We start from the raw sequence: 15,929 nt of genomic DNA, 5'->3' as shown, positions 1-15,929 counted from the left end.
AGAAGATTGCCTCCAACATCCCTGAAAATCAATCTGGGTAAGGACATCCTTAGGGAATAACACAAGTGAAGGGTTTGAGGGACATAGGTAGGACCTTTCAAGTCGTGGCCTCTTCCCTGTGGGGTATGTATGTGAGCCCTGCCCCATCACGCTCTGTGTGCCGGCCTGTAGGGGTTACAGGCCCAGCATGTGGTTACACTGTGCTGTATTCAGATGCATAGGAAGGAGCTGCAAGAGTTTGTGCCTTGCTCAGCAAAGCTAGACCCGGTGTATCAGTGAGGCTTGCTTGCTTGAATGTGTTTTAATATAATTGTGTGGATTTCCATCCCTCTTGGCGGCTGCTCACCATATATATATGTAGCATAAATATTTTGCCTTGTCTGCCCCATCTGCCTGAACACATCTGAGGAAATCCACGAGGGCTGCAGAAACTCAGTCCTTTATAAATGCAGAAGTGAAAATCTAATGTATTTTATGTTATAGGAACATGTGGTGGTGAAGTAGGCAGCTGTAGGATAGGGTGTCACAGGCAGGTGGTGTGGACATGCAGCTGAAGAGGCAAAGCAAAAGTGGGAAGTGGAAGGTAAGGTGGTAGGCTGGTAATACCCAGGCACAGGGCCATGGTCAGGAGATGGGTGGTATTTAGGTTCCAGGTGACTAAAGGCTAACCATGCAGGAAGGCTTGTGTCAGCAGGGAATTGGGGAAGGTGCATGTGAAGAGCAGAAAGTGAGTAAATGCTGCAAGAAGTGATGGGAGGGACATGGTGTAATAATGCATGTGGATTTTAGATAACCTATTCTTTAAGTAGAAAGAGGATGTTAGTCTTGGTTATGTGCTTTGCCATACTTGAGTGGAAAGTCTGAGCTTTCAGAGTTAATAGAGTAGCAAGTTTCCATTATAAAATTCATTTTCATTCCCCTTTATGCTTGTCTAGCAAAAGCATTTTTTAATCTTAGAGTTTCTAGGTCAGCTCAGAAGAAAACCACTTCCATGCTGTTTCTGTAAATAAACATGACAGTTGTAAATGTTCTTCTGATCATTGAATCAGCGTAGATTTTAAAATTGGCTCACCAGCTATTCATAGCTTAAAGCGCAATTCTAATGCGAATGCTGTCAGATAAAAATAATTCAGTACCTTTTAAGACACACATGTGCCCCTTACTTAGCACCTTTAAAGAAATAAGTATTTCATGGAGTTAGGGTGTTTATAAAATTAGAGAAGACTTGTAAGAATACAGATACAGCAAAAAATATTTGGTGTTTTATTGGTGGCAATATTAGTGCTATTCAAGGGTATTAAATAGTGGAATGACTTGCTGTAAATAGTACTGTAAATAGTGATCTTAGGTCTATAATGAAAGTGTTTTAAGACTGCTAGGTATTTGGAACATAGTAGGAGAACAGTGTTAAAAGGCCAAACCAAATCCCTACTGTCTTCAATAACCTGTAACCAGCAGTGTTCAGGGGCTAATAGGCTCAGACAGACCCTTCTTCTATTGTACACTCTGACCTTCAATTGTGTGGGGGCTTAACAAATCCTTTTATTCAAATTTGTTTTTAATTTTGCCTTCCTGTAAGGACAATTGAATCCTTATGTAGAGAAGAAGTTGACCTGTGACTTTACTAACCTGTCAGTTTCACTAGTCACCCTCTAGGTCTTGCCTGGAAAAAGAAAAAAAATGCTTGCTTCCTGTGTAAATAGTACAACAGTACTTCATACTGCTGTTCTTCCTCTCTGTATATTGTTACTCTCTTGCCCTTTCCATTCCACTTTTCTTCACTGTCCGTGTTGCCTCTTTATTAGGCAGTGGTTCTGTAATGCTGAGCGTTAACATTATTGTTTTCTGCACTTGCTTCTAGTTGTGCTATATGCCACTTGAGGTAGGTGTCAAGGATCTGTTTGCAGTGCTGAAGATAAATGTCCGGTTCTATTCTGTTTCAGCTACACCAGGAAGCTTGAGTTAATTTAAAGGATGATTTAGTTAGACTGTTGTGTGCTAACCTGACCTTCTCTGAAGGTTCCTTCAATTGTCCGAGGTCTTTACAGTAAGTGCCAAACGTTATCTATCCATCTGCTTGAACTACCTGGAAAGAACAGTTTAATGGATTGAAAAATGTTCAGGATGACACTGGCTGTTACATAATACCTCCTTCCTCACTTCATTAATAGCGGTATAATTTCTGGATATTGAAATATGATGTTTCTTCTCTTGGATCCCCTGCAAACTATGAGCCTGGAGAAAAAAAAAAAAGTGAGGCAGTATACATTCTCATGACTTTAATGTCATCAAACCCACTAGAGCAAGCAGTTCCGTTTATGAAGGTCATAATCTTTTTGAACTGCCTTTCAGGATCACTTAATTAAAAACTAGCAGATGGTTGCGCAGTCTCCTCCCTTGCAGATTTTAAAGACCTGCCTGGATAAAGCCCTGAGTAACTTGTTCTGACTTTCATAGCTGAACATGCTTTGAGCTGGAGGTAGGACTAGAGACCTGAGGTCTCTTCCAACTGGAATTATCCTAGGATAATTTATTTCTCTGCATCCCACAGCTTGTGGCCACATATGTAGAATAAGTGCTGGAGCTAAGGATTTTATACCTGGTAATTGCTGCTGGGAATAGTCTAGTTAACGTCACCTCCTTGATAAATGCTTTAAATGCAGTTTTCATTACTAAGCAAGGGAAAAGGTTTTAGAACAAACTGTTTGCGTAATAATATAACACTTCTTGTGAATGGAAAGAGGTATGTATTATGCCAGAGCTGTTTGTCTGGTAGGTATTTAATTTGCATATGTGTTTTCTGATTTCAAAAATTACTTTTCTTTTTTCTTATAGTATAAAGAGACTATTTGATTGGAAATAGAATGTAGGAATCCTTGTTTTGTTTTGTTTTTATCAAGAGAATATGGCACCATATCTTACACATTTTTTTTGGCAAAGAAATGTCTGATGCCTACCGAAAACAAATTACCAAATGGGTGATTTCTGAGAGTAGCTGATTAGATAACTTCTCAAATGCCTTTCCAACTGTATGTTTATGGCCTTTTAAGTAAATATCTGTGACATTTCAGTAATGGCTTTCTACTAATTAAGTATTTTTGTAGAATTTTTTAGAAGTATGGGTCATTTATGTAATAAAGCTCTTGAAAATCGTAGAAAGGCTTGGATTGGAAGATCATTTAACTCTAACCTGCTGCCGTGGGCAGGGACATCTCCCACCAGCCCAGGTTGCCCATGGTTGTTGAGCACTGCCAGGGATGGGGCTTCTCTGGGCAGCCTGTGCCAGGGCCTTGCAACCCTCTGAGTGAAGAATTTCCTCATGTCTAGGAAAAATAGCTAAGAGCTAAATGGAAACAAATATTTTATTGTTTCTAGAGATCTATGTTTAATGGCATGCCTTATTTGGGACTGGGTTGTATGTCTAGTGAACATCATGTGTTTCTATCTGGTATCTCTGTACACTGGCAGCTGTCATTTGCAAATAGGATGAAGTTGTATTGTTCATGATTTAGGCTGGTCTTTGTTACTGGCTAGGGTAAATTTTTTGAGAGAGTACTCATTTTATTTGTTTTTGGTTTCCTGTATTCCAAAGTGGATGTTTTCATAAAGAGGTTGTATTGCTAAAGGAGTTTTGGAAGGTCTTTCAGGGTTGTACCAAGTGTTTCCACAACCATTTCCCAAAAGATAAATTATTTCTCAGAATGATTTTGTTTTGAATACTGCTCTTGCATGTTTGGTAATATTAAATGTCGGTTACTGTATAATTTAAATAGAATCCTTTTCATATTTTTGTCAGAGTTGTCAAGCAGTGAAGTACAAAATTCAGTAAATGTATTTTTAGGGATTGAGTAAATTTATCGTATCAAATATTTGGTTCTGCTATTTAAGCAGACAACTATCTGTGCGGAAATATGGATGGAGTGTGTTAGGTGTGGTGTGGTTCATAGAATAAATGTGTTTTGCAGCTTTGCAATCCATGTAAAAACTATGTGTGTATATATATATATTAATATTAATTTTCACATTATTACTTTAATGCTATATTGTTTATGGAAGTAAAACCATGTTAATGTTTCTCAGGAAACACAGATAACCCTGTGTGATGTTAGTAATGCCAAATGCTTGATGTTTTAAAAATGTAAGTAGTTAATTTTGACTATGTATAAACTAAATGGTATGTACTATTTTGTTTGGTGTCACTTTCCTGAAGTTTTGCTGTTCTTCAAAGAACAGACTAAGTGAAAAAAACAGAGGAAGAGTGTGTTTCTCTTTCATGTTTACAGTACAGGAAAGGTGGTTGTCTAGTAGTGCTACTTTACAAGTGTGTGAGGATAAGAGGACTGCTTACAGAACACAGCAAGCCTCTTCTATTTGTTTTAAGGTGTAAGTATCTTACTGTCTTTCAATTTTCTCAGGGTTACACATCGTTCTGGAATGATTGCATCTCCTCAGGATTGCGTGGCTGCATGCTAATCGAATTGGCATTGCGAGGGCGTCTTCAGCTAGAGGCTTGTGGAATGAGACGCAAAAGTCTATTGACCAGAAAGGTAAGTGGTCATGTTTGCTTTTATGTTGTGTTCCAGACAATGCAGTAGTTAAAAATTACAATCAGTTGTAAAGAAAAACTTTTTTTCTTTTTATGGGTTTAGATGTTCTGAGTAGTGGCTTCGGTCACAGGTACAGAGTTAGTAACTACACTGTTTAAACGGTGAGCTTAAAGGCTTTGTAAAAATCTTCTGTACTTGTTCTCAGCTCCTGTTAGTTCTCTTGAGGTGTTCCTGCTGCTGCTGGGAGCCTTACGCAATCAGCTGGCAGTGGCTGTGGCTGGGGTGCGGTGACAGCAGTTACTGCTGGGAGCCAGCAGCACCGGTTGTAATCTGTCCAAGGAACTGGCTTTTGCAATGTCAGTGAGATGTGGGCTGGGGCTGAGACGGACAGATAACTGACAGCGAGCCAGATGTATCCTGCAAGCCACCAGTTCGTGCTGGTGTACACAGTATCTTCTGCATGGTATGCTTTGCACTGCATGGGAAGGAAACATCCTTGTACTTTGGGCCCCTGAGAGCACAAAATTGTCTAGCTGAAGCATGTGACTGGTGTGTTAAATTGGTTATACTCACTGACCTTTAAGATGGGCAAATTTTTAAGGTTCTGTATTGAATTAGGCTGAAGATTTGAAGCTTTAATTTATTACTTTTGCTGCTGGATTTTTTTTCCTTAGTACAGAATGTGCGAAGTCATACCACTTGAAGAATTTCTACTTCATCAGCATTAGTGGATTCTTGTAAAATAAGTTTATTGAATAGTTGGTCAAATATTTCTATCCACCACAAATAATTTCTCTTTCATAGCCTGTTTCCTTGTCAATATTACGCTTTGCTGATTTTTTTTTTTTAAAAGGAAAGCTTCCAAATTCCCTAACCTTTTCCCAGCTTCCTTCTCCTCTAAATAATTGAACCTCTGTTCAGGCAAACAGCTCCTACTTCTTTTAGCTTCATTTAAGCATATTCATCACTGATTAGTTTGTACATTTTTTTTTCCCCCCACAAAGCTTTTGGCTCCTTAGGTATTCAGGAATGTTCTTTAGCAGTTATTTTCTTTCTATGCAAACCTTGTCAGGTCCGTCTAACTGAAGTTTTAACTACTTTTTTTTTTAAGGAAAATGAAGAAATAACCTGTGTGTATCTTTACTACAGCGTACAAACCAAATTCTTGTTTGTCTCCGCTCCTTTTTTTCCCTAATTTTATCATGTGTTTTTTGGGGGTGGGTCTTTTTTTTTTTTTTTTTTTTTTAAGGAGAGATAAAGCATTGAATACTATATAGCTTTTGTTCTTTTTGTTGTTGTAAGAAAACATAGTGTCTTTTTTCACAGGCAGGAGCATTCTATGAAAGAGAAATAACATAAAATTCAAATGAAGATTGATTTCTGCTTATAGAATTTCATGCAAATAAAACCCCTAACTTCTGATATCTATGATATTTCTTCTGTCCTGCCCCATCTCTGTTTAGAAATCATTCTTGTTTTATTTCTCATTTTATGCAAATTCTTGTGCTGTTTAATATGAAATTGCAGTCTTGTTCCCATATTTGCTAGATATATGTGCCTTAGCTCTACCAAGTGTCCACCTCCACCCTTTTTGGTACGAACTTGCAGGCTTTGCTTGCTTTGACCTTGTTGTGTTTTATTTTTTTTTTTCTTGCTGTGAATTAAATACCGTGGTTAGTGAGTGGAATGAGCTGTCTAGTTGCATACAAGGTTGTGATTCAGTGAGGCAGCAGTATCACTTCATATAGCATCTGCACCTCAAGCTAACCCTTCTTCTGCCCTGTGCCAGACCTTTCTGGAGCTTTGTGGGAACGTAGAAGCTCCTGAAAACTCAAAGCTCTGGTATGTGTCTCAAAAATCATGCATCTTCCAGCCATGGCATGAAGGCAGGAGCTCTTTTCATTTACTTCAGTTGGTGCTGCAGCTGAGAAGGGTAGTCCTGTTTTTGCAAGGAAGCTTAGTATTTTTGCAGTCTCTCGTTAGTGTTCTTGCAGCCTTGTCAGGTCATCACTGTCTGAAAACTAATCCACATATCTGCTCCATTAAATTTTTACTTGGATCATTTTCTTGGTCTTGTCACAAGGTGTGGCACAAGTAATAACTGAGAAGAAGAGGAGGGTAGAACTACTTCTTTGGGCAGTAGTACAGATACATCAAGTACATGCTTGAATGCTGGAGCCAAACGAGACTGAGAAACTGGCAGGCAGACTTGATGGACTTCAGTAAAACTTCTGAAAGTCAGTATGACATGTTCTTATCTTGCAACGTCCTTGTAAGTTTAGCTTGAGAGTATAGAATCACTGTATTGTTTTAGAGTTGCATCTGTTGATGGCATCACTGCTGGAAACAAATAAATGAAAGCTGAAGTTTGTATGTAAATAAGCAATTTCTAAGACCAGTGGTTACTGAAGACAGAAAATGGCACTCTATGCTGCCTTACTGTATCAGAAGGTAAAACCAATAATTAAGCTTTTTTTTTTTTTGAAAGAAATCTCAACAAATCCTTGGTGAATTAACTTCTTATTTTATAACTGATAATTATGAGTGATCCATGCATGAGTGACTTTTTACTCATTATTAAAACTAAATAATGAAGAGTTTACTCAAAGTCAATGCATGAGGTGCTTCATCTTTAGCATCGCCTAATTGCAGAGCTTCATTGTGGCAAATGCAAATTAAATACTCTGTATAATTGAAATGTTCATAGCAGTCAGATACCAGGCAAAGCTAATATGTGATAAATTGCTGAAAAATTGGAATAAAGAAAGACTTCCTTAATAGGGCTAAGGATCATCATCTCTGAAGAACCAGGCTCTTAGCTTCTTTCTCTATTTTAACTCATCTATTAAAAAAAGGAAAATATTCCCCTTGAGGATGCTTAGTCTTCTGTGATGATCCAGTTCACAAGATGCCCGACCCACTCAATTTCCCACTTTTCTTGTGCTCTAATTAACCAAGAGACATTGATCAATAAATCCTCATTCAAGAAAGAGCAGATCAGTGAACACAGGAGAGAGGTGGCTGAGCTCCCATTATTGCCCATCTCCACGTGCTGAAAAAGGGAGAAGGAAAAGAAATACCGGGGAGGTATAAATCAAAATGCTTTTATTTCAGGGGAAGGATAATTGGAAGAATCTGTACAGTAAATGTTCACTGTAGCAGAGAGTGAGAAGAAACAGTGCTTTATTGCCTGGCTGCAGAGAATGGTAAACTTGGAGACAAAAACGCCGTGTTTTGTGGCTTCATGAGGGCTTATGGTGTCCTGACTGAGTTGAATGGAGGAGTCTATGCTCCCTATAGGTCTTTGTTCTAACGCCTGTATGTTTAGTCTCAGACTGTCATCGTGCATTATCTTCAAACTAACTTCTTAAGCTTCCTTGCAGTGGCAGTAAAAAGTATTTTAAGTGCAAATAAGCAAGGAAAGCTGTTTTCTAAAGTTTTTAAGATTTTTTTTTTTTCAAAAATGCTCTGAAGTCTGGGGTATATCTCTTCATTGAGGGGTATATGTGGTGTTGGTTGTTTTTCACAAAACATGTCAATAACTTGACTTTGCATCTTAGTGAGATGGTGAATAGTAGTAGGTTACCAACTGCAGGAGGCTGGAACTATCCACTATAACTAAAGTTACAATGAAAAAAGTTACATGAAATTAATCATCTGGGACACTTCAAGGAAACTAAAATTTTGCCAGAATGTCAGTTTTTAAAAGAAGTAAAGATGAATGTATGTTGGGTGTTTTTTGACTAGTTTCTTGAGGTTTCTTGATACATGAAAGGTGGCTATTAATAGAGCAGAATCTAGCAACCAAAACCAAAACTTTAAATATACTCAATATTATATACTCAAATCGTATACTCATAACCTCAATACAGTGTATTTACTTGAAGTTAAATAATAGAAACTTCCAAAAGTTCAGAAAACACAGTTTAGAACTGGGAGATATTATATATTTTTATACATCGTTAATGAAGTTTTTGAGTGAAGCTACACTACAAGATTGTAAATCAGAAATACAGTGGTCATTAAGTGTGTTTAGTTTCAAGTAGGGATTGCCTGGACTAAAATCCTAAATTTCCTGATTGATAAAAATCCTAAAAATCCTGATTGATAACCACTTTGCAAAAATATTTTATATGCTTTGTTTTTATATCTGAACAAGCCTAATTCTTTTTAACCTGTCATTGTTGACAGCTTCATTCTTGATGATTTAATAAAATTTTAATTTTTAGCACTTTATATATACTGTCTAAAATGGACATAATATTCTAGCTATGACCTGCTAGGTATTCACTAAGATCTTTCATACAATTTTCCTGTTAATACAGTTTAGATTGAAATTATCCCTTTGCCAGAAGACTTGGTTTTTGTTGATTCATTTGTTTTTTAGTCTGCTGCTAGAATTACTAGATGATTTTTCTGCCATTCCAAATTAGACAGTCATTTATTGTATCTTTCATATTTGTTCCCTGTTTTTCACTCTGACTATAATACTTCGCGTTTCTTTCTGATTTTATCTCATTGTCCTTGGATACATCTTCAGTTAAGGATCACTTTGCCATTATGAAGGTGTCCTAACATTGGAACTCATTTCTGTTCAGTGTTATCTACAGACCCTATAAGAGCATATTCTCCTCTTCTATTGTTTGTAGTAAGAATTATTAGAACTGCAGAACTAAACTTGGGATGTATTTCAGTGGAACGCTGAAAGCTTTTTACTGGCTGGTAACAAGCATCTTCCTGGTTACTGGGAAGCTTTATTAAAAATAAGACTTTGTATCTAATGATTCTCCTTTATTTGTGGAATTGTTTTAATGTGGTTAATTTTTTCTTTGTTTATTTTTAGCACTTTATATGCATCAGGTAAAAAGATAACTTATAAAACAATTTGAATTGTTATATCTAATCATTATTTTCATAAGCAACTTTGATGCTGTAGTAATTCTTTCTTTCCTAAAGAAGGAGTATTTTTTGTTGTTGTTGTTGTTTCTTGGGGGGGGGTATTTTTTTATAATTAAAATATATTGACTTGAGCTAATGAAATTCATATGTTTTTAGTTCAGTGCTGTTACCTTTTTTTTTTCCTCTGGTTAGAAAGACATTTGTACATGGTTGATGTAACTGCTTGTACTGGTGTACTGGTAAACAAGCAGTTACTCAAGGTCTTAAAATTTATTATGCTCCTGTGAATGATTTTCTTTCTCTTGTGTTCCCTTGGGTAAATAATTCAATTAAATCATTTTATAATTTATTAAACGACAAACATAAACCCCTGTAATATGTAATGTCATCTCTGGTATGTACATATTTTGCCTAACATGTATGAATTAACTGTTAGTGAATGGAATGTAATATTGCTGGTCAGCATGTTCTTTGGAGCTGTAAAACTTACAGATGTTGTCACGAACCCGTTTTTTTCTGCTGATATATGGAAGAAAACCAGTTTTCCTGTTTTTTCAGTTTTTAATTGATTTCTCAGTTTCATTTGGCCTAATTGTTTAATACTGCAGTATTTTGAATAAATTGATTTAAAGCAGTAAAATAGACTGCCATCAGAGAGCAGTTTAACACTTTAGTATACTTTGTTTTGAGGAAGAAGTGAAGGACTTAATAAGGTCAGTGGATTGTCTTCCTTAAAAATAAGTATATATAAAAAAGAGGTATTAGATATGTATGATTGCTATAAGTTTAGTTAACTAGCCTTTAATGTATGTTACAGGTAACTGACTTAATATAGCTTTTTGTAATTAAAATCTTGAATAGTTTTTTAACAACTAGATATTTAAAAAATAATGATTCTTACAGATTTCACTTTTTAAAGTTTTCCTTTTTTCTCATAACAGGTAGATTTTCCTGTGTTATGTTGATGGATGTCTGTGTTATATGAACTATGTGAAAATACTGTGTTCCATTCTGTCTTAGGTGATCTGCAAGTCAGATGCTCCTACAGGGGATGTTCTGCTTGATGAAGCTCTGAAACACATAAAAGAGACCCAGCCTCCTGAAACAGTACAAAATTGGATTGAACTGCTTAGTGGTAAGCCTTGGACATACCATATTTGCTTTTTTGCCCCTCCATGTGACATCACTAGAGACTACACTGCAGGATTTTAGAGAAAAAATTATACAAAAGTGTTACTAGTCTGTCCTCTGCAGTAGTCTCTTGTTGATTGTAGCCTTTAATCATACATAAGTAAGTGTTTCCTTTGACTTAAGTTGGTACAGAAAGGATCTAGATGTAAGTGTCAGAGAACACTTCAGCTCTGTGGAGGAGATGTCTTCTGCTGAATCCAGAGTGAATCAGGGCTGTGCCCTGTAGATGTATAACTGCCTTCCTCTGTAAGTAGCAATGAGGGGTAGTGGAAGTTTAGAGGATATTCATATGGATTCAGTATTCAGAGCTTTTTGATGAGGAAAGAAGATAAGGAGCTGACTGTTCCTATGTAAAAACTGAGACAGAAAATTCAGCCATCAACCACAGAGAAACAATAAAGAGATGTAACAGATATTCAACATGCATTCTAATGTCATGTATTTCTAGTTGTTCAAAACAAAGGCTTCAAAAGGAGCACTTAGTGCACAGCTTTTCCTGTAAAGGAAATTAAACTGAAATAAAATAAACTGCGTAAATTACATGGAAAAGACCAGTGACCAAGAGCATGTAGTGCTTTTTTTTCTGTCACCAAAATTTATTACCAAGGCTTTTCTGTTTTCACAAAACACACAAGATGCAGCTTCCCTGGAGTAGATCAGAGGTGTACGTCGGTTATCTGAGCAGTAGCAGGGAGGGAATCATTATTTTGTCAACAACATAATTTTGGGAGGTAGGGGTAATGAGACTTGAAGTTGTTCATCTAAATACATGTTTGTTACTTGTAACAACAGATAAGTGAGTTTCAAAAATGAGCAAAACCTCTCCAGCTTTCTCTGCCTTCTTGTTTTCATTATATTTTTCCTATTCCTCCTGTACTGCCTGAAATAGCCTTCCTTGTACTTTAATAATAAACTTGCACAGTTCATAGTCTGTGTCCTTGCCACTCCTTCCTTCCTGTCCCGTGAGTGTTTTGTCAGTGAGAGAGAACAAAACATTTCTTGTCAGTAGGGGGCATGGCTGCTGCACATCCCTGCGGTCTAGCCTGTTCTTGATCAGCTCTCCTCCACTTTTACAGCTTGCAGAAACGACTCTTTTTCTCCGCCCAAATATGTAATTTGCACTGACTATGTCTCCCAGGGAAGAGCGCATGAAGTTAGTACTGATTCAAAAAAGGTCAACTAATGAATGAACGCTGCTGTAGGTTTCCTTGGGGCATGAGCCTGCTAAGCTTTGTCTCTGGGAAGATCATCATGATTAGTGCTGTGGCTGAGACTTGGATCAATCCTTTTTACTTGCCCATGGTGTTTAATTACTAGTTCTTTGATGGCATTAGGGTTCTTTGCATTTCCCAGGGTTAAGAGAACTGCCCTCTGATATTTTCTTTCAAAGTTTTACTTCAGGGCTGGATCCTGGAAAATAGCTATTTCAACCATAATTATCAGAGATGCAAAGAATAATGCTTAAAGTTCTAGTACGTACAAGTTCAAAGCCATCATGGAAATACTTGTATGGACATTTGAGGCTATGTTCGTCAGGCTGTTGTTGTTTATAACAAAATTAAGGGAAGGAAGTATAGGAAATACCGAAGTTCAGATCAAAATGTCAGGTCTTTCTGCAGATGTAATAAATGTTACACCATTACGTCTGTGTAATGGTGGAGATTGGTCACAAGGTGTCAGCACAGTACTGGTTTTTAGTATCGCATAGATCACCTGACAGACTCAGAAGCATCTAGGAAATAACCTTTGCTGTGGGGAACACTACAAGGAGACTGCATTTTTTGGAGGGTGGTAGTGGCTGGTATATGATAGTTTCATTCATGGTCAAGCTGGGAAATGACACCTTGGTGAGGTGTAGGACCTACAGGGACTTGGCATAGCTCAGGCCTGGGTAGGTTCTTTACCTTTCACTATGCAGTTGGTGTCTCCTCGATTGTGTACTTAACCTGGCTGTTACTTAGATGCAGTTTGTCACCTTTTATCACAATGAGAGAAACCTTAAATTCATCTCTTTTGTTATTATTAAAAGTTAACCAAAGATAGCTTTCTAAAATAAACACAAGTTGCTATGTAAGTTGTCATATTGTTTATGGAAAAAACAGTTCTACATAAGAAATACTTAATGCTGTTTCTGCCCTTGCCTCTTAAAGAGCATAGGCTCTTTAATATCAGGAGGAGATTTTAATACTTAAGGTAAATACTAAGGTAAGCTGGACCTAAAAACTTTAGCTGAAGTAAATTTCTAATCAGAGAAGAATTTCTCGGTGTTTAACAACTTCACTTTTATCAGTAGCTCCTGCTGTATTATTTTGTGCTTTTAAAATTTCTTCAAGTGCATGCACATGCTCTGAAGTGCCCATTTGTCCTGCCATAACAGAAAGCATTAGAAATAATAATTATAGAAACATCAAAGCCCACCTCAACACAAGTGCTCTTGTGTACATTCACTCACCCATACTCACAAAGTGCATGCCTGTTTCACCTTGGAGGGATCAGAATTGGAAAGAAGAGCATGAACCTGGAGAAATAAGAGAAATGAGGGCGTATGGGATAGGTATATATTAGCTTGTCTTTGTGACAGAAAGAAAGGTGATGATGCTGCTTGCAGTCCCTGAATTGACAAAGACTGAGCAGACAGGGTTGGAGGAGATGCTTTTTAATTTTTTTATTTTTATTTTTATGGTTACTGTTTTAAAAAAGTCTTCATAACTGATTTTTCATCAGTAGAGGAGTGCTTATTTGTCATATCCGTGCTCAAGACGTAGCTTGTCTACTGTTGCATCCCAACTTTAAATGCACACGAACTCCTCAAAGAGGCTCTCATGGTCTCAGTCTCTATGCGTGTATCTAGATGGGTCAGGGATCAGAGAAATGCTGACATGAGCACGCTATCTTACTGTTATAGTCAGCTATATGAATTTGACAGCTCATTCTGCACCACAGGAGGGGAAAAAATTGCTGTAGTAGTACAGCTTAGATTTTGCCTGACTGTTGGCTTTTTTTGTTTGCCTTTTTTTAGGTGAAACATGGAACCCATTAAAGTTGCACTACCAGTTACGAAATGTCCGTGAACGGTTAGCTAAAAATCTGGTGGAAAAAGGTGTACTGACAACAGAGAAACAGAACTTCCTTCTTTTTGACATGACTACGCACCCACTCACCAACAACAATATCAAACAGCGCCTCATCAAGAAGGTTCAAGAAGCAGTTCTTGACAAATGGGTGAATGACCCCCACCGCATGGACAAGCGCTTGCTGGCACTCGTTTATTTAGCCCATGCTTCAGATGTTCTGGAGAACGCTTTTGCCCCCCTTTTGGATGAGCAGTATGATTTAGCCACAAAGAGAGTGCGGCAGCTTCTGGATTTAGACCCTGAGGTTGAATGTATGAAAGCCAACACGAATGAGGTTCTGTGGGCTGTTGTAGCAGCTTTCACAAAATAACTGCAATCAGACTGAAGTGTTCTCTTTTCTTTCATGTAAACCAGTTGTTTCTCTTCTATTGACTATTCATGTTTTCTGTAATTTGTACCTTCTCACATGAATCAGCTCTTGTTTAATGGGGATTATAAGTGGTGTATTCCCTCTTTCTCTGTGCATCTGTATACAGGATTCTGCTGGTACAAGAGACCTTCCTGTTTAAAACAACAACAGAAAAAGGTTTTACTGCCATATTGGCATTCCATTTCCTATTAAATTTGAGTTAACTGAAATATTTCTGTTACTCTATTTTTCATCTTATTGTTATTGAAGTGGTTTAACATGGAAAGCACCTCGAGGAAATGTGCATGCAATTGGATCACTAGTCTCAGCTGACACAGATGTGTGCATGCATCAGTACTTCTGCAGTACAATTCATAACAGATCAAAAAGGGCCTTTTTAAAAAATCACCAAAGCTCCATGTTGAAGTGTCTGTCAGGGCATTTTATACACAGGTATTATTTCAATTATGTCTAACAAAATTACTTTAAAAGCAGAAATTCCATTTAGCAGCTTTATCAATAGTTCCTGTAAAATGCCCCATAAATTTTACTTTTCATGTAAGTCTCTTGTGTACTTATACTTTCATTAGAATGGTAGCTGAGTCACAAGGCTAGTGTAGAAAGGTCCAATTGTTTCATAAACCAGTTTTGGGATGGGATACATTCCATTATATTGTAAATATAGTTCAAGTTGTATATTAACAACTGCCCCATCTTAGTATTTTGCAAGATCTACTTAGTTGTACACCTGGTGCCCCTTACTTGCTGTCAGTCATTGCCATTTGGTGGAAGGAAAGGCTTCTTTTAAGGAGTATGTATGTGAAAGCTGTTTGTTTCCAGTGTCTACAGAGTTTGCTGTCTGGGTATTCTCTGTCTATGCATTGCCTTTGATAATTAGCATACAGAAAGAGACCACTTTCTGTCGTTCTTTTTCTTTTTCTCCCTCCTGTATGGAAGAGGCTTGTGACCAGTGCAATTCTTGAGTGCAGTTTTTAATTTTGTTTGTATACAAGTTAATGTTTGTCTCTTAAATGTTATAATCTGTTTTACATTTTAAAAACAGTCCTAGCAGGTGTTGCATGTAAATGGTTAGCAAGTAATGACTGCAGTTCAGATGATTAAGATTTCTGTAATGGGACACTCTACTATATTTTAATTTTTATATACAATTATGCTGATTAGCACACTTGTAAAAAACAAAACAACTATATAAAACTTTGGCTTTTTAAAACTTATTGCCTCTTTACCACTGCTTGTTACATCTCCCATTCGTTTTACAGTGTAAATATTATGCATTGAACAAATTAAGCATTGATTTATATATTTTTTTCCTTATAACGCAGATTTATAGCGGGGCTTACAGGTGTTTAGAAACTTTATTGGTTAATATTCAGAGCAAGAATACTAGATGGTGTATAACTGTAGAGCTGAAATTTAAGAGATCCCTTAATCTGTATACTAGCTTTTTACCTACAGTAAATAAACTATGATCTTGAAAGTGCCTGAAACAGAGCAAGCATGTCATTTTTATTTTTTGTTGCTAATTAGTAAGGTTTTATTGCTTAACTGAAAGCTTTAGTTAATATCCTTCTTATTAGAAAGGGCGAGTTTATATTAAGTAGATCAAACTGACCTAATCGGTGGAGTCGCTCAAATCTGCAGGGTTCATGACCGAGACAGATTGAGTTAGCGTACGAGTGTGCAGCCGTGCCCGCCATGGGTAGACCTCTTCTATCTCAAGCACAACTCTACAGCCTCATCTGTGACTGGACTTCCAATTCTGCACCTCATTTCGTATTACTTAGATGC

At 37.1% G+C, this 15,929-nt stretch overlaps 1 protein-coding gene across 1 annotated transcript in view; it reads left to right on the top strand.

Moving 5' to 3' along the window:
- Window positions 1–15,628, top strand: part of GOLPH3 (golgi phosphoprotein 3) — a 33,466-nt gene extending 17,838 nt beyond the window's left edge. Inside the window, exons 2-4 of the mRNA XM_068666396.1 lie at window positions 4,416–4,547; window positions 10,467–10,581; window positions 13,657–15,628. Of these exons, the coding sequence (XP_068522497.1) occupies window positions 4,416–4,547; window positions 10,467–10,581; window positions 13,657–14,081 (672 nt within the window). The 3' untranslated portion in view covers window positions 14,082–15,628. The remainder of the gene's footprint in view (window positions 1–4,415; window positions 4,548–10,466; window positions 10,582–13,656) is intronic.
- The last annotated feature ends 301 nt before the right edge of the window (window positions 15,629–15,929 follow it).

The sequence above is a fragment of the Anas acuta genome, chromosome Z (assembly GCF_963932015.1).
Source record: "Anas acuta chromosome Z, bAnaAcu1.1, whole genome shotgun sequence".
Classification (NCBI taxonomy): domain Eukaryota; kingdom Metazoa; phylum Chordata; class Aves; order Anseriformes; family Anatidae; genus Anas; species Anas acuta.
This window is presented reverse-complemented; position numbering and strand designations above follow the sequence as displayed.